The sequence below is a fragment of the Abramis brama genome, assembly GCF_963993115.1.
Source record: "Abramis brama genome assembly, chromosome: 6".
Classification (NCBI taxonomy): Eukaryota; Metazoa; Chordata; class Actinopteri; order Cypriniformes; family Leuciscidae; genus Abramis; species Abramis brama.
In genome coordinates, this window is record NC_139968.1 from 22,378,437 (window position 1) to 22,405,423 (window position 26,987).

Genomic DNA, 26,987 nt, shown 5'->3' on the forward strand with positions numbered 1-26,987 from the left:
CTAGATTATGCGGGTCTAATTATATATATAGATTTTATTTTTTATATACCCCCCCCCCCCCCATACAGTAACACTGCACATTTTAGAGTGTGGCCAGCCTAAGGCACACCTGTGCAATAATCATGCTGTCTATTCAGCATCTTGATACGTCACACCTGTGAGGTGGATGGATTATCTCAGCAAAGGAGAAGTGCTCACTAACACAGATTTAGACAGATTTGTGAACAATATTTGAGAGAAATAGGCCTTTAGTGTACATTGAAAAAGTCTTAGATCTTTGAGTTCAGCTCATGAAAAATGGGGGCAAAAACAAAAGTGTTGCGTTTATAATTTTGTTCAGTGTATATATATCATAAAATCATAATTAATATATTTAGCTCTCCTTAACAGTTTTATTGTTGTCAAATTATAAAACATGTATACAGTCCACAAATAAACAACTCCATAAAAGGTTACTCTTTTAATCAAATTTATTTGATAACAATCATATTAATTTTAATAACACATTAAGCATGTCATTGGAAGCTGAAATATAATTATTCAGTGCTATGACTGCTACAATGTATTTTAAATCATTAATAAAAACCATTATAAAATAAATATGTGTTTTTTTAACTGATTTCTGCAGGTGCTGAACAAACGTATCTGTGTTCGGATCCATCAGTGCAACTTTTAGGAATCCATATCTTCTGGTTCTGAGCTAAAACACAGGCAGAGCTCATGTGGATCTCATGATCCTTCCTGATTTTGGAGAATTTCAGTGGTTTTCCATCCGCCCAGGACCACTGCTTTGGACCCCCCATGAGCCCTGCACAATAAAAGGGGAAAGTTTACATTCAGTCCTTACAAAAAAGTACCACACAGAATATACGTCTCGTTTGCTTACCGATCCAGAATGATTGCCTTCCAGCAAACTTCCATATCCACTTCATATCAGTCTTTGAGTGGATACTTGACAATTGACTTTCAAGCCTAAATGTTGGAGTCATAACATTACTATTAAGTAGTGGAAAAGGCAAATGCGTATGTAGTATGAATGCATGCATATATAGAGGTATAACATACAGCATGCAAGCATGTTGTGCGCTGCTCCAGCTAGCAATACCAGGCCCCAAAATATAACAGTTCCTCCTGTAGTGAGTCCAGCCTTTAGGACAACCTATACTAACAGGCTTCTGAGACTTTAAAAAGAGAGGAAAGAATTATGTAATGAAAACTCATAACATTTGAGAAAGTATGAAGGAAAGTTCAATAGAAACTTTAAATCTATTTTGATAGATAAAACATACAGTAGGACACAAAGTCAAAACAATACATAATATACATTGCCATGTGATGTTCTCTTTTTGATCTAAAAATACTCAACAGCTGATTCCCAGTGTAGGGATAAGCTATAATACCTTGTGTTGTCGCACTCCTGAATCAATGACAAAAGAGGCTGAGTCCCGCTGGGGAGTTTCCACTGATTCAGTGTCAGCGGCATATCCCGGCCAGGTCCAGATGGGAGTGATCTCCAGTTCAGAGTGGACACGAGGAGCGGCCGCCTTTTCCTCTATTCTCACTGGGATCAGTCCATGGAACTAATGGATGACCGCATTATCACACATTTTGAGTCCTGCACACGGCACATTATGATGTATGCATGCATATATGTATAAATAAATAAAAGGTTAAATTATATTAAAATATGAAATGTTATAGATAATATTCTTAATATTGAAACCAATAGATAAAATAGTATAAATAAATAAATAATACCAATAATCAAATAAATAAAACTAACACAAAAATGTAATTATATTAAAAAAAATATTAAAAAGCATTAATAATGTTCTCAATACTGAAACCAATAAATATATCAATAAATATTAACAAATTAGGGCTGGGAAAAGATTAATAGCGATTAATCGCATCCAAAATAAAAGTTTCTGTCTACATGATATATGTGTGTGTACGGTGTATAATTATTTTGTATATATATAAATACACACTTGCATGTATATATTTAAGAAATATTTGTTATTTATATATAAAATATTTAAATTTATATATAATATAAATTATATATAAATATATACAGTATATACATGCAAATATTTCTTAAATATATAAATGCATATGTGTGTGTATTTATATATACAAAATAATTATACACAGTACACACACATATATCATGTAGACACAAACTTTTATTTTGGATGCGATTAATCGCGATTAATCTTTTCCCAGCCCTATAACAAATAAATAAAACTAACACTAAATGCATAATACTACTAATGCATAAATAATACGAACAACTAAATAAATAAATAAATAAATAAATAAATAAATAGTACTAATAAATAAATAAATAAATAAATAAACAAACAAACAAACACACATATAATAAAACAATAAAACAATAAATAAAACAAAAATAATAAAATAATAATAAATAAATAACTACCAAATAAATAAATAAATACTACTAATAGTAATATATAAATAATACTAAGAAATAAAAAAATTAATTAAATAAATAAAAACAATACCACTACTATAATTAAATAATACTACAACCAACCAACCAAAACTAAATAAATGAATAAATACTACTACTACAACTAACTAAATAAATATGACTAAAAAATAAACAATGGGCAAATAAATAAGAATTAAATAAAGTAATAAACAAAAACAATATTAAATATTTAAAAGTAATAAATAAATACTACTTCTTAAATTCTTAACAATAAGACAACCAAACACCCCCCCCCAAAAAAAATCTAATACTAAACAACCAATACAACTAAATTAATAACTACTTTCTAAAGACATAAGTACAACTAATTAATAAACTCTAAAGTTTAGTAAAGAACAAAATTGGAGGCAGAACCAAAAAATATAACACTTACTCTCCAAACTCTTTCTTGATTTCTGTTGTCCACCTCTGACATATGTGCCTAAAACGTGGTTTAGGCAGATGTTAATATTAACTAATAATAGTAATATCATTATTTGAATACCACACTAGATATTAGAAGAATTAAATGTTGTAGTTAAGGTGACCTGGCTCATTCTGTGTCTGCTTCTACCCAGGATCCTCAGCTGTCTTTGGCCTTGACTGTGAAAGTGGTCCTGAGGTTCTCCCACGCCGAAATGGCTGAAGTGAGTGCGATATGGGACGTCCCCTCTTGGCGGATAGTTCTCCCAAAGGATTCCGCTCCTTGGGTCTGGAGTGTATTCCTCTAGTAGTGGTGGTTCAGGATCTTGGACGTAGGGTGGGCTTTGGAAAGGATGTTGCTTCTCATCTTCTTCAACAACAAGGTCATCTGGATTACACTTGCCTGGAAGAAGGAAATATTCTCAGGTTATATATATATATATATATATATATACACACACACACTATTATGGCCAGCCTAAGGCACACCTGTGCAATAATCATGCTGTCTAATCAGCATCTTGATATGCCACACCTGTGAGGTGGATGGATTATCTCGGCAAAGGAGAAGTGCTCACTAACACAGATTTAGACAGATCTGTGAACAATATTTGAGAGAAATAGGCCTTTTGTGTACAAAGAAAAAGTCTTAGATCTTTGAAAAATGGGGGCAAAAACCAAAGTGTTGCATTTATAATTTTGTTCAGTGTTATAGATAGTAGTAGTTTTATATATATATATATATAAAAAGAGCAGAATGTGGGCTCGTAGAACAACAAGATTTTAGAAGATGACTTCTTTCTACCATTTCTAGTATCCACAATCTCAACTGTGGCCTTGTTCCTCTGTCCCAAAACAGCATTTTTTGGAGTCTTCAGAACCACATCAAATTTCTCATGGTTTTCTTCTAGTCCATCATCTTTGAGGTAAATGTTCCACATTTTGACATGTACACCTAAACACAAACACAAAGCACAGATTCAGCATAAAGTAAAAAAAATCTAAAAGTAAACGTAACCAGCTGAAGTTTGACGCGATAACCACCTGGATCAAACTGTACGAGACTGGCAGAACTGTGAGTGAAGTCTTTCCCAACTTTAGCTGTTCCCTCTTCCACCTGTAAGATAAAAGTATGCAATCAAACTCCATCTATGTTGGATAGTAAGTTTAGATAAGATAGCTTAGCGCACCTGTATAGCGATGTACGCCGGATCTTTGCTGTTCCCACTGCGCACCACCTGCACAGCTAGAGTTCCTGCATTCTCACAAACACGATAACAGGAAGCAGACAGCTCCACACGAGACCACCTCAACTCCATCCTGTGTTGGCAGACCAAAATGACAAAAATTACAATGGGAATGAAATTATTTTGTCTAGAATAAACTCCTAATAAATTCAGATAAATTCCTGATCAGTTTTGTAAACTGTCCTAATCTATATATTATTTTTTTTACCAAATGACCCACTGAATCATTTAATAGAAAAACAATAGAACATACTGTTTAACATTATTGATAATAATGTTTATTTTATGTTTATTTTTCTATAAATTTATGTTAATATTTTATTACATTATTTTAAATATTTATATTGTATAAAATGCTGATAATTTTACCAAATTAATCACTGAATTCCTAATTTGACAGAAATAATATATCAAATAGAATAGAATATCATATACATAAATATTTTATATTATTGCACGCACACACACACACACACATATATATATATATTTATATATATAGTGTAAATAAAATGTTATTTATTTATTATAAAATCACATTAAGAATTCACTGAGTCATTTGGCAAAATTATTATCTTTTTTAAAGGTGCACATGTGTAATTTTGTGTCTGTTTCAAGTCTTGGACCTGCCCAATGTAAATATATAAATACTTTAAATATATATATATATATATATATATATATGAAGAGTTCAGATGCAAAAGCCTATAAGTGCCATCTGAAATTTTCTTCTAGAATGATCATTTTTATCAAGCTCATATATTTAGGTTAAGTAATTTCACTTAAATGACAATTAATAGGTAATTAGCATTGCCATTTAAGTGAAATTATTGAACTTAAATATACAAGCTTGATAAAAATGATAATTCTAGAAGAAAATTTCAGATGGCACTTAGAGGCTTTTGCATCTGAACTCTTCATATATATATATATATATATATATATATATATATATATATATATATATATATATATATATATATATACATATTCTAATTTAAGAACATACAAAATACAGAAATATTCATCTCTGTCTCTCTCTCTCTCTTTTTTCATTGGAAGTGTACTTATACACCTTTAACATTCAGTAACTGCACTGTGCACATGTTAGTGAAAGTTTTGTAAGATATCTAAACAAATGATCCACAAAAGAGGATGTATGTACACTTCAGGAAGCATGGAGTTTCCAGCAGGGTCTGTGACTTGGAACTCAAAGCTGTCTGCGGTCACTTCCATATCTGCAGGAATGACATAGCGCACTGCTTTCTGGTCCAGATCCTTCTGGGTAAAGCGTCCTTTGATATAGGCACCTATATCAGGAAGAAAATTCATTATAATCTGGACACAATCTGTGAATATTAACAAGTGACCCGAGCACCTGCCTGTGAGGGCATTTTCAAGGTAACCGAAGTGTGGAGGCCTTGTGATTGTGAACTCGAGTGTGTCGTCGGGACTGTCTGGATCTGAGGCTTTCAGTTCTTTGAAGGTGATGTAGATGCCCTGTTTGCCATCTGGAAGATTCTCCACTGTACTTGGAATCCCTTTGTTTACAATACTGGGTGGTGTCTTGTCCAATATCTCTATCTGTGAAGATAATAGTTCAGTACAATCTACAGAGAGCGGCCATTTATACTGCATTCATGCTGCACTACCACTAGAGGGAAGCATTAGAGAATGCAAGCAATCATTTCACAGCCATTGCTCACTTTAGTAGTTTAAATACTGTAAAATGTTGTCAAGCGCATTTGTCTTTTCCTTATTTATTGATTATTTTTTTTTTAAATACATAGGTTATTTTAATATTTATTTGTTCATTAATTATTATTAATTTTGTTTATTTTATTAATTAATATGAAAATTCTAAATGATAAACAATCTACTTGTCTAAATAAGATTCATAAAAAACAAAGGTTATTATAAATAAAATATAATTAATATATAATATATTATTAGGGGAGACTAGGGGTCACTTTTTACCAGAATAGATATTTCTCAGGTTAATTTTTTAAGTCAAATCACTGTTGTTTAAATCTTATAATGTCATGTGTATCTGCTTTGTCCTTGCCATACGGATTTTTGAAACGTAACACACCTTATTTAAATATTTTAATTTATTTATTACATCTATTTTTTGTTTTATTTTATTAACATTAATACAAAATTTCATGATGAAAAGTATCTGTTTAAGTGAGATTTGTATTTTTTTTAAAAACTAACAAAGCACATGCATAGACTTAGTTTTAAAAGAAATGTTGTGAAATGTAATATATATATATATTAGACAACTTTAAAGGCGATTTTCTCAATGTTTAGATTTTTTTTTTGCATCCTAAGATTCCAGATTTTCAAATAGTTGTATCTCGGACAAATATTGTCCTGTCCTAACAAACCATACATAAATGAAAAGCTTATTTATTCAGCTTTCAAAAAAATTGACCATTGTGACTGGTTTTGTGGTCCAGGGTCACATATGTATAACATCGAAACATAGCCTATGTGACAACTTGCCAAAATAAAAATGACAGTTTTGACATAAAAAAACTTTTTTTGAGAACACAATTAAAACATTAAATTAAAATTCAATAAATGACATTCAATTAAAACATTCCTTCACTTGTTTACCAAAAAAGCTAAATATTATGACACTTTGGAGGAAAAAATTGAGGGAAAATATTCTTATTTAAGATGGTTTAAAACTACTGCCATCAAAACTACATTTGTACAATTGAGACACAACCTTTTCCTCATGTGACAACTCTCACTTTCTCCCTCTACGTTGTATTTAAAAATGGTTCAATTGTTTAAAATAATTACTCAATATTTATTGTTTACTAGAAAAATCGTAACTCAACTTAAGGCACCTTAAAACACAATGTGTGCTAGTGCTATTGTTGTGTGGTATTATCACATGTAAATTCAAGTGAGGGGAGGAATAGGCCTTTATATTATTTATGACCATCCCGGTCTCAGGGGTCGCGCGGTTAGACAAGCACGCGCCTCATTTAAGCAATGCGCGGCAGCGACTTCAGCCAAGTGACGGTGTGCGCGCTCCCGCGGGGCGCGAACAAAGTTTTGGGCTGCTTCACCTGTGCAGTTGGGAGTTTTTCTCTCGGTAGCACAGAGCTGGATGTGCTGGCCAGCGCGTTTGCCGCCTCGCTGACCGCTTCAACTGAATATTAAATTGTGGCGCGGGCCTCGAGAGAGCGACGCTGTGACACAGTGAATGGCACCGGACCTGCACGAGCACCTGGCCAGCAAAGCCTCTCCGTTTAACATGCAATATAAAAGGGAACGCATTGTTAACCCGTTGCTCTCTTGCTGGGCTTAGTGGTTTGTGTGCAAGCCGTTTATTTGACAGCCATGTTAACTCTTTCCCCGCCAGCGTTGTTTTTTCTTTCTTTCTTTTTTTTTTAAGTTGCCAGCCACCACCAGCAATTTTGATCATTTTCACAAAATGTTCATGGCCCCCGGAATGTTGCTGTATGAATATTAAACATGCAATATATCAAAAGTAAGAACAGAACTGTTTTATCCTAGCTTAATGCATTCTTTTTTTTAATCAAAACTTGAATGTGGGTAAGCTTTATAAAAAAAAAAAAGCAAAAAATTGAGCAAAAAGCTTTTAAAATCGCATTTTTGTCAAATACTTTGTCCAGATTGTATTCAGAATGATGATCAAAACATAGATGGGAGTAGACTGAGTCCATCAACACCCCCAAAGCTTCACAGTCCTATAGCTCGTCCTGGGTCAACATTTCATAGGCAGTTTTGGCTTATATGTGCGGTTTCATGTTTATGATCATGTTATTTTACATATGATATAATTTGTTTCTGCTTCTTTTTCAGCTGTTTTCATCAGGAGATTCAGTACTCTTTCAGAATAGCGCCCCCTACTATGTGAAACAGTGAAAACACAGAAAGTTGGACATTTCTGAAAAAGTTAACTAGATTGCACGAAAGACAGAAAGAAACTGTAAGGTAAACTATGGTATGACGTGGGAACCAGCCTCATAATTCATTTGTTTATTATGATTTTTATTATAAAGACTTGTATTAGAATGTATTATAACATTTTGTGCCTTTTAGTGTCTATTTATGAGTCTATTTATATGCTAAACCCATTAAAGCTGACACATTCACCTTTATGAGTTACATATACATTTAAAATTAGGGTTTTCCTCATCAAAGAAAACGGAATCAAAAAATGAATTTTATTATCCTGCACTACACAGATTTTTTGTCCAATCAGATGATCCCTAGAAATAGAACGCTCCTCTCCTTAATGCCATCTGCAATCACTAAGGTATTTTGAAGTATGTTTTTGTATGCATGTATGTAATTTTTGTAAGAGGTTGCAGTAAACATCTGTATTTTATAAAGTAAGTTGTTGTAGGTCTACCTATTTACATACAGTATTTAAGAGTATTTCCCAGTTTTTATTGGTTTTGGGTGAATTTCCCAAAATATAAACAGCCTACCTGTATGTTAAAAACAGCAGGTTCACTCTTCAGCTGTCCATACTCCAAATAACCTGCGTTAGTTCCATCAGTAGGCTGAAAGGTGAACCTGTCGATCTTGGCTCGTCCATTTAGATGATGGTAAGCTAGATCCATGTTGTTGATGTCCAGTTGCGTGAAATGAGGCTTAGAGAGGGGTAAACCTTTCAAGAGCAACTTTCCATATTGTGGGCTTTGAATAACGATGTAGGTGAGATTCCCTAGAGCTGTGTCTGGATCAGTCAGTTTCAGGTCATTAGTGGAAATGGTCTTCATAGAGTTCTCTGTGAGTTCAAGGCCTTTGTTGATACTCAGGGTTGGTGGGATACGGTCACTGTGTTCCACAGTGAAAAGAATAGTACCGCTTCTGGACGTCACACTGTTGGTAACTACAAAGCTGCATGAGAGAACATATTTTGCATCATAAAAGCGGTAGAAAAAATCTTATATATGCACAGTTTATTGAGGGTAAAATCCTTTGGTCACATTGCTTATAGTGCAGTTTTATTAAAACCATTATAAGCCACTCGGATCTAACAATAACCTTTAACGATAGTAAAAATCACTGTAACACATGGACTCATCGCTTTATTCTAAGGTCTTGTCAGTGTTACAGCATGTTCTGAGCTGCTATCCTCACCCAACATGGTTGATATGTTGGAGCAGAAAGACAAAACAGGGAGGGGTGCGAGCCGAGTCCCCATTCCACCCTCTGCCAAGCCAATCTGCCTCCCAACACATATTGCCCTAAAGCTGATAATTGCCAGCCATGGTAAACAACACGACTGCCACCTCACAGTAGACTCGTAAAGAACACGCAGGTCCACTCTCACAGCCAAACTGGTGCAACATCTGGCATTGCCATTGTCCCATATTTGCTCAGTAATTGTGCCCAGGGATCCCTGTCTCTGACTACACCTCTTAGAGCTGTATAACCAATTCCAGGCTGAGTTATTACTCTCTTAATAATGGCCATTTATCATCAGCTGTCACGGAAGAGCAGAGGGAGACACAAGGCTCCCAGAAAAAAACAGTCTCCCCGTCTCTTTTGGCCCCTGCTGTCGGCCTAGAGTTTGACACACAGGTGTTTGCTCAGGTGTCTCTCCCGATCAAGGAGACCGGCTGTCGCATGCTGCATCTTTTGCCTCGGATTAACACAAATACAAGCTGTGAAGATCCAAAAACCATTTCAAACAATAAGTCTGTTAGATATTATGACCAAGTTTTTCCCTAGTCTCTTGTGATTGTGTCGGAATTGCTAATTGAAAGTACTCAGGGCCCACATGACTAACGCTGTAGTGTCCATGTGCTGTGATTGGACCCCATACCACCCCATGCTGTGCTGACTGAACACATTGGCACAGACTGCTCCGTACCCTCTCCGAAGGGCCACTCGCCCCTCGTCAGGCTTGGCTCAGGAAGGTTTGTTTTGCTCCCAGATGACCCAATGATGAAACCAAGCCAGAGTTTTGGGTGTCAAAGATTCACACGAGAAAGTCAGCACAGGTCAACTGTACGCTCTGACTAAAGTTAGCTTTCTGCCAAATTGGCTGGAAACCCATGCAAACGAAGCAAAAATGATTCTTTTTGTTTTTTCAGTCTCTTGCTTTTACATCATTTCTAATTTCGTATTGAGGTTTTGCCATCTATGGGCTATACCAGATTGCACAATAGACAGACAGACACAGATAGATAGACAAATTTAAAAAGAGCAATGAAAACCACTGACCTGAACGAATCACGGTCAGCAAAGCGGCTGTTGTCATGAGTGTAGCATACCCGGTTGGCAGCCACATCCATCTGGGAGAAGGAGAATACTGGAACCCCTGGACTTTGGACCATGTGCAAGTGACCGTGTTCAGGTGGTACTGATACAGTGTACATGAGCTCATCTGGCTTGCTTCCACTGTCTGTGGCCATCAGAATGTCAGTGGTCAGAATGACTCTCTCTCCCTCCATCAAGGTCACAGGTTTAGTGATCAGAGCAATGTCACCTGTACGTGCCAAGTAGGTCAACGGTGTTAAAGAGGCATATACTGTAGATAAATACACATTTACATATATGTGTAAAGCTTTGAAAAATGTAAGCATGTTAAGTCTAAAGGAAGTTGTGTGCAAGTAAGCTTATTGATGTTGTGTAAGATGTGTTTGTGACAGCAGGGACAGTACTGGGAACTAGGGCCTGGACTACAGATGTTTGGCCCCAGCTCTGTTAATTATTCATGCTGGGCGTTTAAAGGTGGCTCATCCTTAGCGGCAGAACATTCTCACCTCTGTTCCTCCAGGATAAGCCAGAACGGAGCCAAGAGGACAATGGCTGCCATGCTTCCATGTTCACCCAACTGGCAAAGTAATTTTGGCCATAGGGAAAGCCAATGTTTTTAATTATACATGCACAGATTTAATCTGTCAACAAAGTTGTTTTTCTTGGACTTTGATTGATGGAAAAACAAAAGCAGCGATCACTGAGTCACTAAATGTAAATCGGTCTGTCACTATGCAAATGCTATAATGTCACAGGATTTGGACAGTCATAATATGCCAGTGCAGTCTGCCGAACTTCATAACCCTGGAGCTTCAAGACTGAAAAATAAATGTAAGGTGTGAGCCTATGTTAAAGTGTTGGTTTTGAGCCACGCTGAGTTCCTACTAGGTGTATAGTTATTTTATTTTGTTCACAATAAAACTTACCCTTTTGAACAGTGTGGACAGAGATGAAGAAACTCTGTGGAGGTGTTCTGTTTTCCCCATCACTGAGAACAAAGTGAAACCTGTCATGGCCTTTGAAACCGTTAACTGTAGTGTGAGTGTACCATAGGCGATTCATCTCCACATCCTCCTGGGTGAAATTCTGACCTGGACTCAGATCAATCCATCCAGCTTCTGTCTGCAGAAAATCACATTATTTCATACAGTCACACTAAAGGCTGGGAATGGAATACACTACATGACTTTTGCCCAGGTTTTTGAACTGATTTGAATTCTGGAGGGGTCGGCACTAGTTGCAAAATGTCAGAGACAGTCTTCAGATTTTTGGCAGTAGCAAGATTTTGTAGTGTATGATAGGGAGACTACAGTTTTTTTTAGCTTCAGACTATGATTCCATCCAGTCAAAGGATATCAAACATGTTTTATATTTGAGCTGATTTTAGAACATAAATTGTTTTCACTTGCCCTAGCAATGAGGTGCATGTTTCTGTGTGAGTTTGTAGTGTTTGGAGCGACCTAAAAAGGAGTGTATGATGCCCTCTGTAAACATTTACTAAGTAGGCAAGTGTGTGATGCCTAGTGTTTTAATCTGTTCAGATTCAGAAGTTCTATTCAGAAGTCATGTAGTGTATTCCAGGCTTAAGGAATAATGTAATGGACTATATTTTCCTTGCTAACCCTGAGTTGAAGGATGCCAAATCTGGGACCTGCATTGAGGATGTAGAGAATATGATTGTTGGGAGTGTCTTGATCCTCTGCCTCCAGCACTACACTGGAGATGACTCTCTTCTCCAGGGCCTCAACCTCAACACCTGCATTTCTGAGAACAAAGATCAGGACGCTTTGGACACTAAAGGCACTGGTGCCAAGCCTGCATGCTAAAATCCGGAATCCTAAATAAATAAATACACAAACAGCTGCTTCTAAAAGGAAGGAACACAAGCAGAACGGGCCTGTTATCCTAATCCATGAGGACTTTGAAACAAAGATGAAGGCATCTGCCAAAAAGACACATTACTTCTGCTGTTGTGGAGTTTACATGCACACCCTCAGATCTTGCTGATCTTATAGGAATGGAAGATGGAATAAAAATTAGCAATTTACTCAAGGATGTTAAGTTAATTCCTAGTTACTCAGTCAGGGAGACAGATTCCCCAGCCACATGTGCAGTACAGGTTGTGTTTGACCCCCCTTCCATAAACCCCATCCAGGATTGGCCTCCCCCTTCTGTTCCTGTCCAGTCTCCACCACTAAAATCCCTCCCCCGTTCCCGCTTTCATCCGCCTTTTTGGCTCTGAATTTATCCCAGGGCGTCCTTACTTTAGTAGCCATGGCTTTTCATCATTGACTGGTATGATGCGGACACACGCAGTCCCCTGGACTGTGTGCCCACCATCTGTCAACTGTATGGTGAAAGCGTCCTTGAGGGTTTCTGTGTCGTCATGCATATACATGATCTTCATTCCTATGGATCAGCACAAGAGAGAAAAATTATATTTTAGTAGATTAAGCGTTTAGTGACATTTAGGATACTACAGTCACTAGGCATTTGCTTCCTTTGACTGATACAGATAGTTCTACCACTACTAGTAAGAAGGACACCAGTTTACACGTCCCATTTTGTCAATGACCTGCTCACCTTCGTTTCAACGGCTCTTTATCACTCGCTAACAAGCAAAGCTGTGCAGTCACCAAGTACCTCATGCACAGTGACATAATTGTGCAGAGAGCAGTTGGAAAGACTTTGCAGATGAAGCAGAAGCACCACAGGCACACATTGACCTTTGTCTACTGCAACATCTGTTCTGCAAGCCTGGATACCCACAGTGAAGGCACCGAGGGGTGGCTGGACCAGGGAAGTGACACTGTCCTTACAACCTTCCTCAAGAAGCATATAGTGGTACCCCGGAAGTTAGGGGAGGAAAAGTTTGTGGTACTACAGATCACATGGATTCCAGAACTGACCTTGTTGTAGTTCCTGTAAGGTGAAAGACTGGATTGCTAAGGTTCGTTGGAGGACCTCTGGGTTCATGTTTTTGTAACGATTCATCTCAACACCATATATGCCATTGAGCAGTGTGCCATGGGCTGGGGGAACCAGGATGGATATAGTAAGAGTTTCTGCTGGAATATCAATGTCCACTGCATTTAGAATATCAGGACTGAGGTCTTTCATCCCTCCCTCCATGACCTAGAGAGAGGTGAGGGGCAAGACAATTGTTAGCAGACAGCTTGATTATCAGATAATTTTGTCTCTAAAAAATATATCTTACTGTGAAGTTGCTAAGTAGCAGTGATGGGGTCTCATCATTGGTTGGGTTGATGATGACGTAGAAGGGCAATGGTGCTGATCTCTGAATCCCATCACTGACACTGATGGTAAAGAAGTCTGCTGTAGGCTCCACACCCTGATGCACCGACTGGACATAGTTGATGAAACCCAAACTGAGGTGGAGCTGGCTGAAAGAAACTTTATTTATACAATATGACTTAGTGGTCTGAAAGATAAGGTCTTATACCATTTAAAAAGGACACAACAAAATAAGCAAGTAGGACATGTTCCTGGATTAAAGGAATAGAGTTAGGGATAGTGGCTCAGGGCTGATGAAATGCCATTTCAACAGTTTCAGAACAATATTGGACCCCAATGACTTTCATTGTATAGAAGATGCACAAAAAACAGACTTTTTTGTGTGTGTTTTACAGAAAAAAAGAAAGTCAAATTGGCTTGAAACAAGTCAGGGATAGAGGACAATGTTTGTTTGACAGGAATGTTGTTCCATGACCAACAAAAGATGTTAATCCACGAACACGTCTTGCTTGGCATAAGTCATTGGGTATGTTTACAGAGCCTCAGGAATACTACTGACCCACTTGGAGTCCAGCGTTGCTTTTCTCAAATCCAGGGGATGGAAGGGTGTTCTCCAGGAACCCATATTGTGGAGGGGTCACCAAGTGAAACATGAGCTGGTTTGGATGACTATCAGGATCAGTGGCCTCCAACACCCCCCCACACAGACATGCACTGGCACCCTCATCTACCATAAACATGTTACCTGACGGAACAATATACAGCATAAAGTAGTAATATTAGCAGTATTTTAGTGAGCTGAAAGTGCCTTCATTGAAGCATGCTTATATTTTTCTTCTCAAGAGCGTGTCCTAATATTTTTCTTCTTCTTCTTCCTCTAATTTACAGGCAGCTCCCCTCGCTCCCACTTTCCTCACACCTACTATGCCACCTCGCTAACGCTCCCTCTCTTCCCCTGCATTCTCGCTCGGCTCTCGGCCAGCCCGCTGCCACCTGGGTGTTGATAAAGCCATCATGCCAATGCTTACTGGCATCTGCTTCCATTTACTGCACTGATAAATAATGAATGGAGAATGGGCACTGATGAGGTTGTGCTTGGATAGAGTTCGGAAACAAGGGGAGGAATTAATGACCGCCAGTCTGGAGTAAAAGTGATAAAACTTGTCCCATAGCAAGGCAAGAGCTGGATTTTCCTTGCGTTCCTTTGCTTAAAGCTCTTATGCCAACCCAGTCTTTATTCAATGCAAATTAATTAAATGACTACTTTTTCCTCACAAACCAGTCTATATCTACTACACGGAGGCAAGATTGGAAAATCCTCCTTTTTTCTGACGGGGATTAACCGAATTAGGAGATTATAATTGTGATTGAATGAGAAAAGGGATAGAAGACACTATGGACGTGTCGTTTTTTCCAAATGCGGGACTGTCCATTGTCTTTTCCACAGTGTCCCTATTGTCCAATTATTCTCACAGGAACATGTATCTCTTTCTACTGTGCTTTTTCACCACACATGCTCTGCTTTCTCTCTATAATCCCAACCAGCTGTGTGTACGTCTGCCACCCCACATGCACTGACGACAAGCATGCAAGGATTTCCTGTGAACGTCCCACCGGCACCTAGCTACCGTCTTCTGCTCATTGTCTTGCTCTGGTCACTGTTCTCCATTGATAACTGCAAAGTTTCTGGCATTAAGAGTGAAATCCCCATCTTGGCGAGACGTCTCCAGCACCCTGCCTCGAAACGTATGTACAGGGGAATAAAACGCTTGCATTAGTGACAATCCCTGAGCTGGGTGTGTGAGACCGTGATTAAGTGATTCATTTACCAATCTGCAGTCTATCACCTGCCTCGAAAATTCCTGGTTGCTTGATTTAAGCGGATTGCCATTACAGTGAATTAATTACACCTTAGCCAAATGCTCTGGCGATTAAATCTAGATTAGAGAGCATCTTGTTTTAATCCATTCGGTTCCTCAACACAAAGCAGCACCAGTGTATGAAAATCTTTTGTCCAGTAAGAGATTTACTACAGGCCCTTTGGTAGACGTTTACCCAGCGTTATGGTTGGGACCTGGTTGTTGACAGGCATCACAGTGATGTTGAGGTCATAGACCGGAAGCGTGCCGTGCAGGGGGACAGGCGGGGGGACAGCATCTTCCTGGCAGCAGCCATCCATTGTTCCAGCCTCTCCATCTGACACAATGAGAGTGACAGTGTCCGAGACAGGATCAGGTCCAATCTCACCCCCTAGTGATTGAGGATTCATGTTAATTTAATTAATAAAAATGACATTAAATTTACAATCATTCATTAGACATTCACTATTAGCCCTTTCCAAACATCCTGCATCAACAAACATTTTTAGGGATGCATCTTATTGATCATGATCATGCATGATACCATATTGATTATTAGCCATTGTTACTATTTGTGTATATGTATATGTGCTGGGCAATGATTAATCGCATCCAAAATAAAAGTATGTGTGTGTACTGTGTAAGGCAAGGCTAGGCTAGTTTATTTATATAGCACATTTCATACACTATGGCAATTTACAGAAAGGAATTAAAATAATCACAAAATAAAAATTAAAACAGTTATAAAAGAAATTAAAAGAGATATATGATACAGTTATAAAATGAATTAAAAGAGTAAAAAGATGATGCATAGATGTAGGGTTATGGTTAATTATTTTGTATATATAAATACACATACATGCATGTATATATTTAAGAAATATTTGCATGGATATACTGTATATATATTTAAATATAAATAACACATTTTGTCTTAAATACATGCATGTGTGTGTATTTATATATACAAAATAATTATACACAGTACATATATTATGTAAACACAAACTTTTATTTTGGATGCAATTAATCACGATTAATCGTTGCCCAGCACTAATATATATATATATATATATATATATATACACACACGCATATATACATACATATATACATACATACATACATACACGCTGTTAAATGCTTTAATCTTTAGCATGTCTCAAAATTAATATCCATTTTTCAAACTGTACATTATAATTTTTTGATGCCTAAATTTACTTGTAGCATTTTAAACTATTTATTTTGTGGTTTATTTAAAAAAAAAAATTGACAATATAATATAGATTTATAATATCTGACATTGACCATATTAAATTATTTAATATTAAAACTATATTTATATTTTATTTTAAAATTGTGGCTGATGAGCGACACCTGCGCGACGCTCTGGTCTCGTATTTCTCACAGAGGAGCGGAAGCATAAAAGGAGGAGCGACGACAGTGAAGGACAAGAGAGGCCAGGCCTGGACTATTTTATTTGATGTTGTTTTATTATGTGTGGCGGCAGTCGACAGTGAGGGGCTGCCGTCTTTACTTTCGTTTTTGTATTTGTTTATTTTATTAAAGTCTGTGAACGTTCGCCGGTTCCCACCCCCTTCTTCCCATAACAACGAACTTTGCTACAAAAATATATTATTATTTTATATGAATAAATATTAAAATAATTGGGCTTATCAGCACTTATCACACTTTTTTTTTTTTTTTTGAACAATTGGTGAATATTTCGCTACATTATTTAATATTATGACATAAAAGTATGTATCACAAAAGGCCATCTTCATAAACTAATTTATTGTGCATTTTCATTACATTTTTTTTTTATAAGACTATGCGCAGCACACCTGTATGATGTGTGAAACAGGCCTACAGTAGGTGACACCTGATTTTCACTAAGTATCACTAACTAGCTTCCTGTCTTGGTTATAACCTGTGTGCAGGTAGAAGATGAGCCCATTGAGCACATCCAGCTGAGAGAACTTGTCCACGGTGACCCCATTTCGCTGAAGCGCCCCACGTGCAGGTGTTCTGGCAAGCATGTATGTTAGCCGAGTGTCCTCGCTGTCAACATCTGTAGCAGAGAGGTACTCAACCGTAATTTGGACCTGACCCCCCTCTTTGCAGGACAGTTCAGCCCTCAAGTTGGAGTCTAACTGTGGGGGCTCGTCGTTCACGGGCATGATCTAATAAAACATGCAAATAAGAAGCAACAAGGAAATATTCATTTTAATAAGGGAATGCTACATGGAAACACAATGCAAGTGCAAATGCACTTTCTTGATGTTTCTTGATGTTTGACACAAATAAAATGTGTCAAACATCAAGAAAATTACCTGAACTAAAAGCTTTCCATGTGCAGAGTTGATTCCATCTGTGATAGTAAGACCAATGCTATCCTGCAGGGTCTCAGAGTCATCATGAATGTATCTATCGCCATAGAGAGTATTGTGATATTCAACAGATCATAAAATCACCCCCATCAATTCTTCTTAGGACATGACTTTTTAACTGTATAAATGTCATTTCTAGTTAAATTTTTTCAACTCATACCTGACCCTCAATGCTTTGAGGTCCTGCAGTCTGAAGCTGTCTCCTTCTAGCAGTGTCATGCCCTGCAGCTCCAGTCTCCCATGTTGAGGTTGAGTCTTCACATGTACCCTGAGCTGATCTTCTGGACTGTCCACATCCTGCACCAACAGGTGCTCCCCCATCAAGAAACTACCGCCACCTTCCTCGACCCTCAGCAAGTTAGTGAACATCTATGAATGAAGGTTTGGGAAATGTATACAATTATTTAGATTTATGTTTGAAAAACTGATTACATGAAGCTTGTTGTGGAATAAATACTAACTTTTAGACTTGGATTGTAGATATACTGTACCCTTCAATGAAGTGTGAAATATTTAATCTGTATCTACTACAAATATACTCACTGAGATTTAACATTATACACTAATACAGTGGTTCTCAACTGTCTGGTTTCCCAAAAGCTTCTCTTAATAAAATGAAGAGTGAGCAACTCACTTCTGGGGCCTGGTTGTCAACAGGTGTGACTGTGATATTGAAGATGAGTCCTGTGAGAGCGCCGCCCTGCTGGTCACTCACAGAAAACACAAACTGCACGAAAAGAGGCTCAGGGCCAATATCCTCTATTGGAGGCATGTAAGCCACTTTATGGTGGTTCACTGCATGCTGCAGAAGACAACAATGATAACATCTTTCTGAACATACGTATTACAATAGCATGGAGCATTTAGGGAACTAAATTGTGTGCATGTTTCAGACCTGAGTAAAGGACTTAAGCACTGGAACCATTGCATCTTTTTTCATGGAGTTTGTGGTGTCAGTATAAAACAGCCTGCCTGCATCTGATAACCTGCAAGAATTAGAGAAGTCAAATGAACAAGAAAGGACCCATATTCTTAATAATATATAATATATATATATATATAAACATCATTGTTACTGTAATAGGTAGGAAATGCATAAGCATACCTGGTGTTTCCCAGTCTAAAGCAGGGATGAGTGATAATATACATAAGGTCAGTATCCAAATGCTCTGTATCTCTGAAGTGCAGATGGCTCTGAGTAATGTAAACTACTTCAGTTTCCTTCACCGTGATGGAGCGAACCGTTCCGGAAACTTCCTCAGGCAACTGGTCCTTCACTGGAAACACGTGGATCACCACAGTCTAATTTGAAGACGTACAAAGCAAACATTCCTGTTATAAATATTCACACTGAAATGGAATTTAATAAGAAAACAGATACCAAGTTACATGTCTGTCCGATAGATTCGGAGGCTGATGGACATCTGACAGGATGAAATCAAACGAATCCTCAAACACTTCCTCCCCTGAGTGCTTGTAGTAGATTAGACCTTGAAAAAGGTCCCTCTGCAGGAAGCTCTTCACTGGGACACCTGGTTGATGTGACATCATCTAATGTAAGTCACGTCAGATAAGGTGAAACTTACTGAAATATAACCCATTAAACCCATTGCATTAAATCGAACTGACCTGGTTCATGTGGAGAAGACTTCTTTACCAGCTGTCCCGCTCTGGGAAAAGTAATCAGCTGATACTGAATGTAGTCGTCGCTGGAGTCCAAGTCTGAGGCCATCAGCATGAACTCCTCCACCCTAACCGTGCCACCTTCTTGGACCTCAAAGGCCACGTTATTGATTAAAAAAGGAGGGGTGTCGTCTTTTGGAAGAACATAGATGGGGAATTTGTGTCTGATGCTGTGGCGGCCATCTGTTATTCGGAAGACGACGTAATCCCTTGTGGTGTCGCTGTCCGAATGATGATAGACCACAACACCTTCTCTGAGATCCTTGACCTTAAACATGAAGCCTTTTCCACCTTTGGATGAATAAGAAAGGATTGGTTACGAAATATGGTTTGGGCCTGTTTGAATGTTTGATCAATTAAATTCCAGGTCAAGTTAAAGGGATAGTTCACCCAAAAATTAAAACTCAGCATCATTTACTCATGTCGTTCCAAACCTGTATGACATTCTTCTGTAAAACACAAAGGATGTTTTGAAAGACATTTTGTTTTTTGTTTGTTTGTGGACAATATTGTTAACAAGTAGTCAATATAATCTAATACTATCATTTGCAATTTCATTCATTTGGCTCGATGCAATTGTGAAAGTTTTGTTTTTCGCCTGAAGGCACAAATGTTGGCTCTGGCTTCTCCCAATTGCGAAAAAATAAAAAGAAAGATGGCGTCCTTCCCAGGCAATGGCTGCTGCCCACCGTGAAGCTGAGTTTCTCTTGCTTGCCAGGGAGACAGAAGGGCAAGGTCACCAGACAGATTGAATGATGACTGGTTGCACAGCAAACCTAATTAGCAACTTTATCAGGGGGAAACGGCCACAAGTCCAATGGAGAAACAAGTAAGTAATTGGGCCCAAAGGTGGCTGTGGGCATCAGGCCCAAAAAAACAGTCTCCATATAGATACCTGACGCAAGAGGACATTGGGCGGCAGCTTTCCATTTGGCCGAAGGCTGACTGAGGACTTTCCCAAGGGTCGGAGTCCCTGAGTTCGAGGTCTACGTGAGCAATTCCCAATCCGCATTTAGGTTCTCAAGAGAGACCGGTCCATTCTGGACCAGAACTTGCTGTTCAGCTCAATCTTCGTGTAGTAAAATGAGGTGCTTTTGCAGTGGATTTGAAGCCAAAGTTATGGGACGCTTCTGTTCTCAGCCAGAGGGATCACAATGCGACACATCAACCCTAAAAACGTAAACACCAATTAAATGAAGGGTTTGGCTTAAAGCGGGAGCTGTTGTTTAAGTAGGCTGGAGGCTTCTGCTGATCAGGTGGTCTTCTGCCAGGGAATGACACAAGGAACCGGGCCATGGGCCTGGAAATCCTCCAAACCAGGAAACACAAAAACAATCTACCGCAGCTTTCATGGGACAACGCATGCAGCAAAACATCCCATTCAAAACCTGGAATAGCAATCTGGCATGTTCTTTCCAACATACCAAAGATTTAGAGAAATAGTTCACCCAAAAATCAATTACTCATGTCATGTCATTCCAAACCTTCCTTCCTCTCTTTTTTCTGAACTATCCCTTCATTCAGTGCTTTTGAAACTCTAGAACATTCCCATGAATAAAGCTTTTCAGATAGACACATGATTGTCACCAGTTCTCAGAGCTTGCTAAGATAATGGTCTGATGGAAGAGAAATGACCTTGTGTTGGACATCTGGCATGAAATGCCATAAGTCTTTACAATCTGCTTCGTTCAGGGTCTGTGCAAACAAAAGTCTGCTGGAGTGGAAGGACAGCCGCTACGGCTCTAAAGACATCTTTGGTCTGTGGCCCCTGGCAAAGTGTCGCCGAAGCATTTTACACCTGATTAGCAAACCCGTGCAGGCTACCCGGACATATGTTTCTTGAATGATGCCCACATGATGAATGGTTACCACATGGATGAAGAAGGAATAAAAGAGTGGGCATACACTTACTATGACAAACCAGTGAGACAAAGGTCTTGGGAATTGCATTTGGATTTGCTTATACTTTCAGAGAGGTGACAGATTCCTTTACCTCTAACACTTAAGTGTCCATTAAGAGGGCCATCCATAGCTATCAGGGTGACGGCATCTATGTTGTCGTTATCAACAACCTGTAGGTGCTCCCATGTGATTGGTCTGGATTGGCCTTCCAACAAATCCAAGCCTGTAAGGATAAAGATGTTTAGCCTCATTCTCTCATTTAGAAGATGATTTATTTTAGCTAATGTGCTGGAGTACCCATATTCCAGGAGACTCGAGGGGAGTTGGTCTCTGCAGTGCGGATAGAGATGTGCATCAGGATAGGAAGACTCGGCACAAATGAGCCATCGATGGCCTGAAACTCAACCTAGACCACAAATTAAGTAAAAAGCAAAAATAAATTAATAAATCAAATATAAAAGTTAAATTTGACATTTCAAATTTCTTTCTGAGAACACTGGTTAGAAGTAATATTAAATTATTTTGACAGATAAGATGCAACCTAACACAACAACAAAATACATTGTCAACAAGACATTATTATTTATTTACTATTACAGTATTCATTCATATTTTGATTTAGCGTTAAGTTTGGTGTAAGTTTTAGTAATTTTGTTATGTGCTTTTGTTATTTTAATTTGTTTTATTTCTATTTAGATTTAATTTTTTTTTAGTTAGCTGCCAAGGCAACATTTCAAAATTTTGAACAAGTTTTTCCTCTAATATTTATATTTTATTTTAATTTCAATGAACAAAAAAATATTTTTGATAGTTTTAGTTAACAATAACAACACTGATATGATGGGGTCTTTATAGAAATAATATATTTGTAATAACAAAAAAAAATATATATAGCTGCCTTTAAATTTTAGGATTGAAGTCCCTCGCAAGTGGGTCATCCTATTCGGGGGCCTGTGGCATTAAAAAGCTTTAAAACCCCTCAGCTAGACTATTGGTAATTTTTTTTTATCTCATTGACAGGAAAAAAACCTTAAATTTGCCTTTCAAACTTTCCTGTACATCAATTAATTTATCAGCTCTTACTGACCTCATAGTTCCTCCTGGCTGTGTGACTGCTGTTTGGGGGCTGATAAGCGATTTTCATTTCATTCAGGTCTTGCCACGAGAAGGAGGATGCAGTTTTAGTGTGATCGTCCAAATGAGTTATATACCCCTCCGCTGGAGGTTTGGTCACGTTGAAGATGAGCTGGGCCTGAGAGGTCTCATCATCTTTGGCATCCAGGGCAGCAGTGGTCATGGGGGTGAGGATGAACTGATCCACCTCCAGGATGAACGTAGACATGAAGGCAGCGTGGGGGGGTTGGTTCTCCATGGCCCCCTGGATCAATACCGGTATCCAGATACTCTCGGTCTAAGAGAGAAGAAGGGAAGGAGAAGATTCAGAGGCCTGTGTTCTGTTTTAATACAAACCTGACACTGATGCCATTCTACCTCCAACACGGCTCGGGATGTCTGGTCCCTAAACTCCACCCTGATTGGGATGTAATCAATCTCAGGTGATGGAGGACTGTGGTGCTGGTACTTCAGACCTGAAGTGAGGAACTCGGTGCAGTCCGTCTTCAAGAACTCAACTTCCCTTGTGTTGTGGTCACAGGCTTTATTTCCAGGGCACGCAATTCCAGTGTGACGTCCTTGAAAAGTTTGAATAGATATGAGAAGTTCTTAGAAATGTACTCTTTGAATTCATTTTGGTTTCATGTGGTTAAAAAACAAAACAAAACAAAAATCTCTAAATTTTCACATTAACATTTGAATCATTAGTTTCAAAAAAGTTTTTAAATATATTTTTCAAGATAAAAAGTTATTCTTTAAAAACATAATGAATTATTTTCATTTTAGGGTGTCGCGCCACATGACATTTTCGTAAACATTTTAGTCATCATTTTCAAAAAAATTTAATAAAATGTATTTTTGAATGGTAAAAAGTACATAAAAACAACAAAAAAACAAAAAACAAATAACATGATTTATTAAATGATAAACATTTTTATTCATTTTCAGTTTTTGGGGAGTCACAACATTTCTGTATACATTTTTACAAAAATGTTTCAAATATATTTTTCAAAATATTCTAAATATTTTCTTTTAAGAAAAATATAATGAATTATTCATTCATAAACATTTTTTGTTTTTAGGGTCTCAAACCACATGACATTATTTAAATAATATTAATCATTAAAAAAGTTTTTTTTAAATATTATTTTAAGGTAAAAAGTACTTTTCAGAAATATCATTCATTTTTAATTCATAAAAAGTATGTAATACCTTTTCTTGGTCCAGCCTCAATGGCTATCATTGTTTCAGGATCCTCAACGACCAGTTGACCAAGCACTGGGACGTTGATCTCAGAGCTGAGGAGTCGTACTGTGCAGATCACATCAGGCTGGGTTTTAAAGGTAAGGACACTGCTATTGATGGCATTGGAAAGGCCGTAGAACTCAGGAACCACCAAAGGAACATTTCCAAGCTCTGTGAGGCTCCTCTGAGGTTCCAGCACATGTATCTGTAGTAGCACAGTCTCAACAAAAGTCTGGGTTTCTGTAAACCTGAACACAGGCATAGAAAAAAGCATTTTGGTATGGAAATTACATTAGGCCTTGGAAATAGTTTTTTTTGCAGCTCTCAAAAGCCCTTATTGAAGTAACAGCCGTAACATGTTAATGTTGGACGAGGATAATGACCACACAATGTTTCACCTGTAGACTCTCAGCATGACAGTGTCCTCCTCAAGAAGAGGACTGCCATTGTGAACATACTTCACCTCGTCAGGTAAGAACTGGCAGTCAAAAACCTGGAAAACAATACAATTATTTTCCTGTTTTATATTTAATAGCTCAATGTGCTGAATCTGGATTTGTTTTGTTACCTGAGGAGTCAGCTTCCCCACTCTTTGCGTCACAGGCTCGGTAAGCACCACTTCTACCTTACAGGCCTCAGATATTCCATTTGTGTGGAACTGAAGTTCACCAGCCGTGACAAACACAGACTGGCCTCTGGCTACCCGAAGACCTGCGTTTAACCGAACCAGACTCGAAGCTTGGACATGTGACCACAGATGACTCAAGGTGAGCAAAGTCAAAGCAAGAATGAACACCCCCATTTTTTTGGGTCGGTTGCTTGATATCCAAGATTATCTTCTTCAGATTAGCCGTCTTACTCTCATTTCCAACAGTATGCTGCATGAAAATAAAGAATGATGAAAATAAAACAACAAATAAGTATTAAATAGAACAATTCATACATTCATTAATATTTCAGAACAATGATAGACTACAAAGTGGACTACTTATTAAACTATTATTTAAGAGAAGCCTGACATAGGGAGAGGGACATTTTCATTCTATAAAGCATTTGATTGGACAAAAATGTGGACACACCCTCAAGTACAAGATGAGTCATCAGTATTTTTAGTCTTAGAAGAGAAAGACTGTGCACATATTTGTTGCACGTACACTGCAAAAAATGACTTAGTGATTTTAAGTTTTTAATTTTTCTTTTTTAAGAAGTTGGAAAATATTTTAACAGGTATATAAGATATATATAAAACATAAAATAAATAAAATGCTCATTAACAACAGGATTTTAGCAGTGTAGGAGTACACTAGCAGATGTTATTGTTAACTAAAACTTAACTATTTAAAATTTAACTATAAAAATAAAAATATTAGATGCAAAACAAACTTGACAACTAACTGAAATAAAAAAAGCTTAAGTTTTAAACAACGGAACTTAAAGCTAAATGGAAATAGAAATTCAAGATTTAAATAAAAAAACGAATAAAAAAGGACAAAAGAACATCATAAAAATGAGTTAAATTAATTTTAAGAAAATGACAAAAGCACATAGCAAAATTATCAAAACTAAAATTAAAAGAGAAGCAAATTCAAAATATTAATGAACACTATAGTATATAAATAATACTAAAATACAACTGCCTCTCAAAGCTAACGTACATCTAAAAGCCTCAAAATCTAATAGTTTTAGATTTCACGGGGTCTAAAACTAAAACTATGTGGCAACAAAAGGGTTAATCAGTCTCAAGCTGGAAATGGAATCAAGCATCAAAGAAGCATCTGAACTACAGTAATGTTGTTGTTTTCTATGCAGCCAAACATCACAGGTGCTATCAGACAAAGCTTTGATACAAGCTCAAAGTTTTAGCCACATCGAACATTTCATTGCTCAATAAAAACTTAAATGGGCTAAAGGACAGAACTTGACTGACAGACTGTGTTGTTAACAGTCTTACCTCATGGTGCAAACATGCTCTCTCAAATTGGTTTGTAAATGTTTTGACTTCGCTTCAAGCATCAATATTTCATCTAGATGTTTAAATCTGCTTGTTTAAACATGACTCATGCACACAGATGCTAACGTGTTCAGACAAATAATCAACAGCCTGAACCTCTTTCTGAGAAGACAATAAAAGGCTTTAAGAGAAAGTTGGTAACTCATAAAAAGCAACTGTTTGTGTTAAGAACCGATAAACCTGCGAGAAAAAGGATAGCGAGATTTGCATTTGAATTTAGTCCTATTTTGCCATGTTTTAACTGTCTAAAACAGAACCGAAGATGGAGAGAGACAATACAGAAGCATTCTTAACATACCTACAGCTGAATCCACAGTTGGCCTGCAGTTCCTTCAGTGTGTGTAGACTAACAGAACAGTTCAGCCCTCCTCAAACAGCGGAGGTTTACCCTCAACTGCCCCCCTAAAGACCACAAAGAACCATTACCAAAACACAAACAGACCCTGAAAGAAAGATAAGGAGTCGGAGAGAAGAACAAAAGATGCAAGAATCATGCCTGTTTGCCTTTGCTTCTCACGTCCTACCTTGAAGCAGAGCAACAGAAATCAGCAGAGCGAAGGAAGACTTGAAAAAGGGGAGGAAAAGTTCAATCTCCTCGCACAGGAAACGTGCAGACCAGTTCCAAAGGTTTCTACTTCTCACAAACCCAGATGTTCTGATTCCCTGAAGATGGAAAGACCCTCCTGCTCTCCAAAAGAGTAAGAAGGTTAGATGAAAAGAGAGTGAAATTAGTAACAGCTTCTAGTAAGTTTTCAATTTATCAAATGTCTGAAAAGCAACCCTTGTTCGCTTTGATGTTTTACGGCCCTGCAGGCTTCGTCAAAGGAAATGGCGTTGTGTTGGCTGAGGGAACAGAAGTAACCTTAACACAAAGGTGTTTTGACAAACTGTAGCACATCCGACTCACATGATTCACAAACACAGTCTACCCGCCATACACCTTCCTCTTGCCCCAGGCTGACCTACGGGACAAAGGCATGCCTCTTCCCTGCTGTGCAACTCCGTTCAGGCCAGACTGATAAATGTGGGCCGGTCACTCTCGTCTACCCCCTGCCGCGTCTGCATGGGGGTGAGAAACTCTGTTGCCATGCCTCTCGC

The 26,987-nt window shown here is 37.8% G+C and overlaps 1 protein-coding gene across 1 annotated transcript; it reads right to left on the reverse strand.

Annotated features, from left to right (window-relative positions):
* Positions 1-446: 446 nt before the first annotated feature.
* On the reverse strand, positions 447-26,473 carry frem1b (Fras1 related extracellular matrix 1b). The gene is made up of 37 exons (XM_084118128.1): positions 26,414-26,473; positions 26,188-26,291; positions 24,447-24,756; positions 24,277-24,371; positions 23,846-24,126; positions 23,012-23,211; positions 22,608-22,931; positions 21,818-21,926; positions 21,612-21,743; positions 19,565-19,909; positions 19,325-19,467; positions 19,041-19,237; positions 18,831-18,921; positions 18,570-18,737; positions 18,096-18,304; positions 17,879-17,972; positions 17,476-17,728; positions 15,742-15,936; positions 14,246-14,431; positions 13,649-13,845; positions 13,341-13,566; positions 12,696-12,840; positions 12,054-12,195; positions 11,358-11,553; positions 10,396-10,660; positions 8,649-9,063; positions 5,553-5,754; positions 5,336-5,480; positions 4,114-4,243; positions 3,968-4,040; positions 3,729-3,878; positions 3,049-3,326; positions 2,895-2,942; positions 1,401-1,580; positions 1,066-1,181; positions 887-972; positions 447-808 (listed from the first exon to the last, which is right to left on the reverse strand). The coding sequence occupies exons 3-37, from the start codon at positions 24,678-24,680 to the stop codon at positions 612-614; spliced, it is 6,447 nt and encodes a 2,148-aa protein (XP_083974254.1). The 5' UTR covers positions 24,681-24,756; positions 26,188-26,291; positions 26,414-26,473; the 3' UTR covers positions 447-611.
* Positions 26,474-26,987: the final 514 nt, after the last annotated feature.

Coding starts and splice junctions, on each gene's coding strand:
- frem1b (XM_084118128.1), bottom strand. CDS start 24,680: ATGGGGGTGTTCATTCTTGCTTTGACTTTGCTCACCTTGAGTCATCTG. Junction 22,932..23,011: donor CATCCCGAGCCGTGTTGGAG/GTAGAATGGCAT, acceptor CTTCTCTCTTAG/ACCGAGAGTATCTGGATACC. Junction 5,481..5,552: donor CCTTGAAAATGCCCTCACAG/GCAGGTGCTCGG, acceptor TTCCTGATATAG/GTGCCTATATCAAAGGACGC.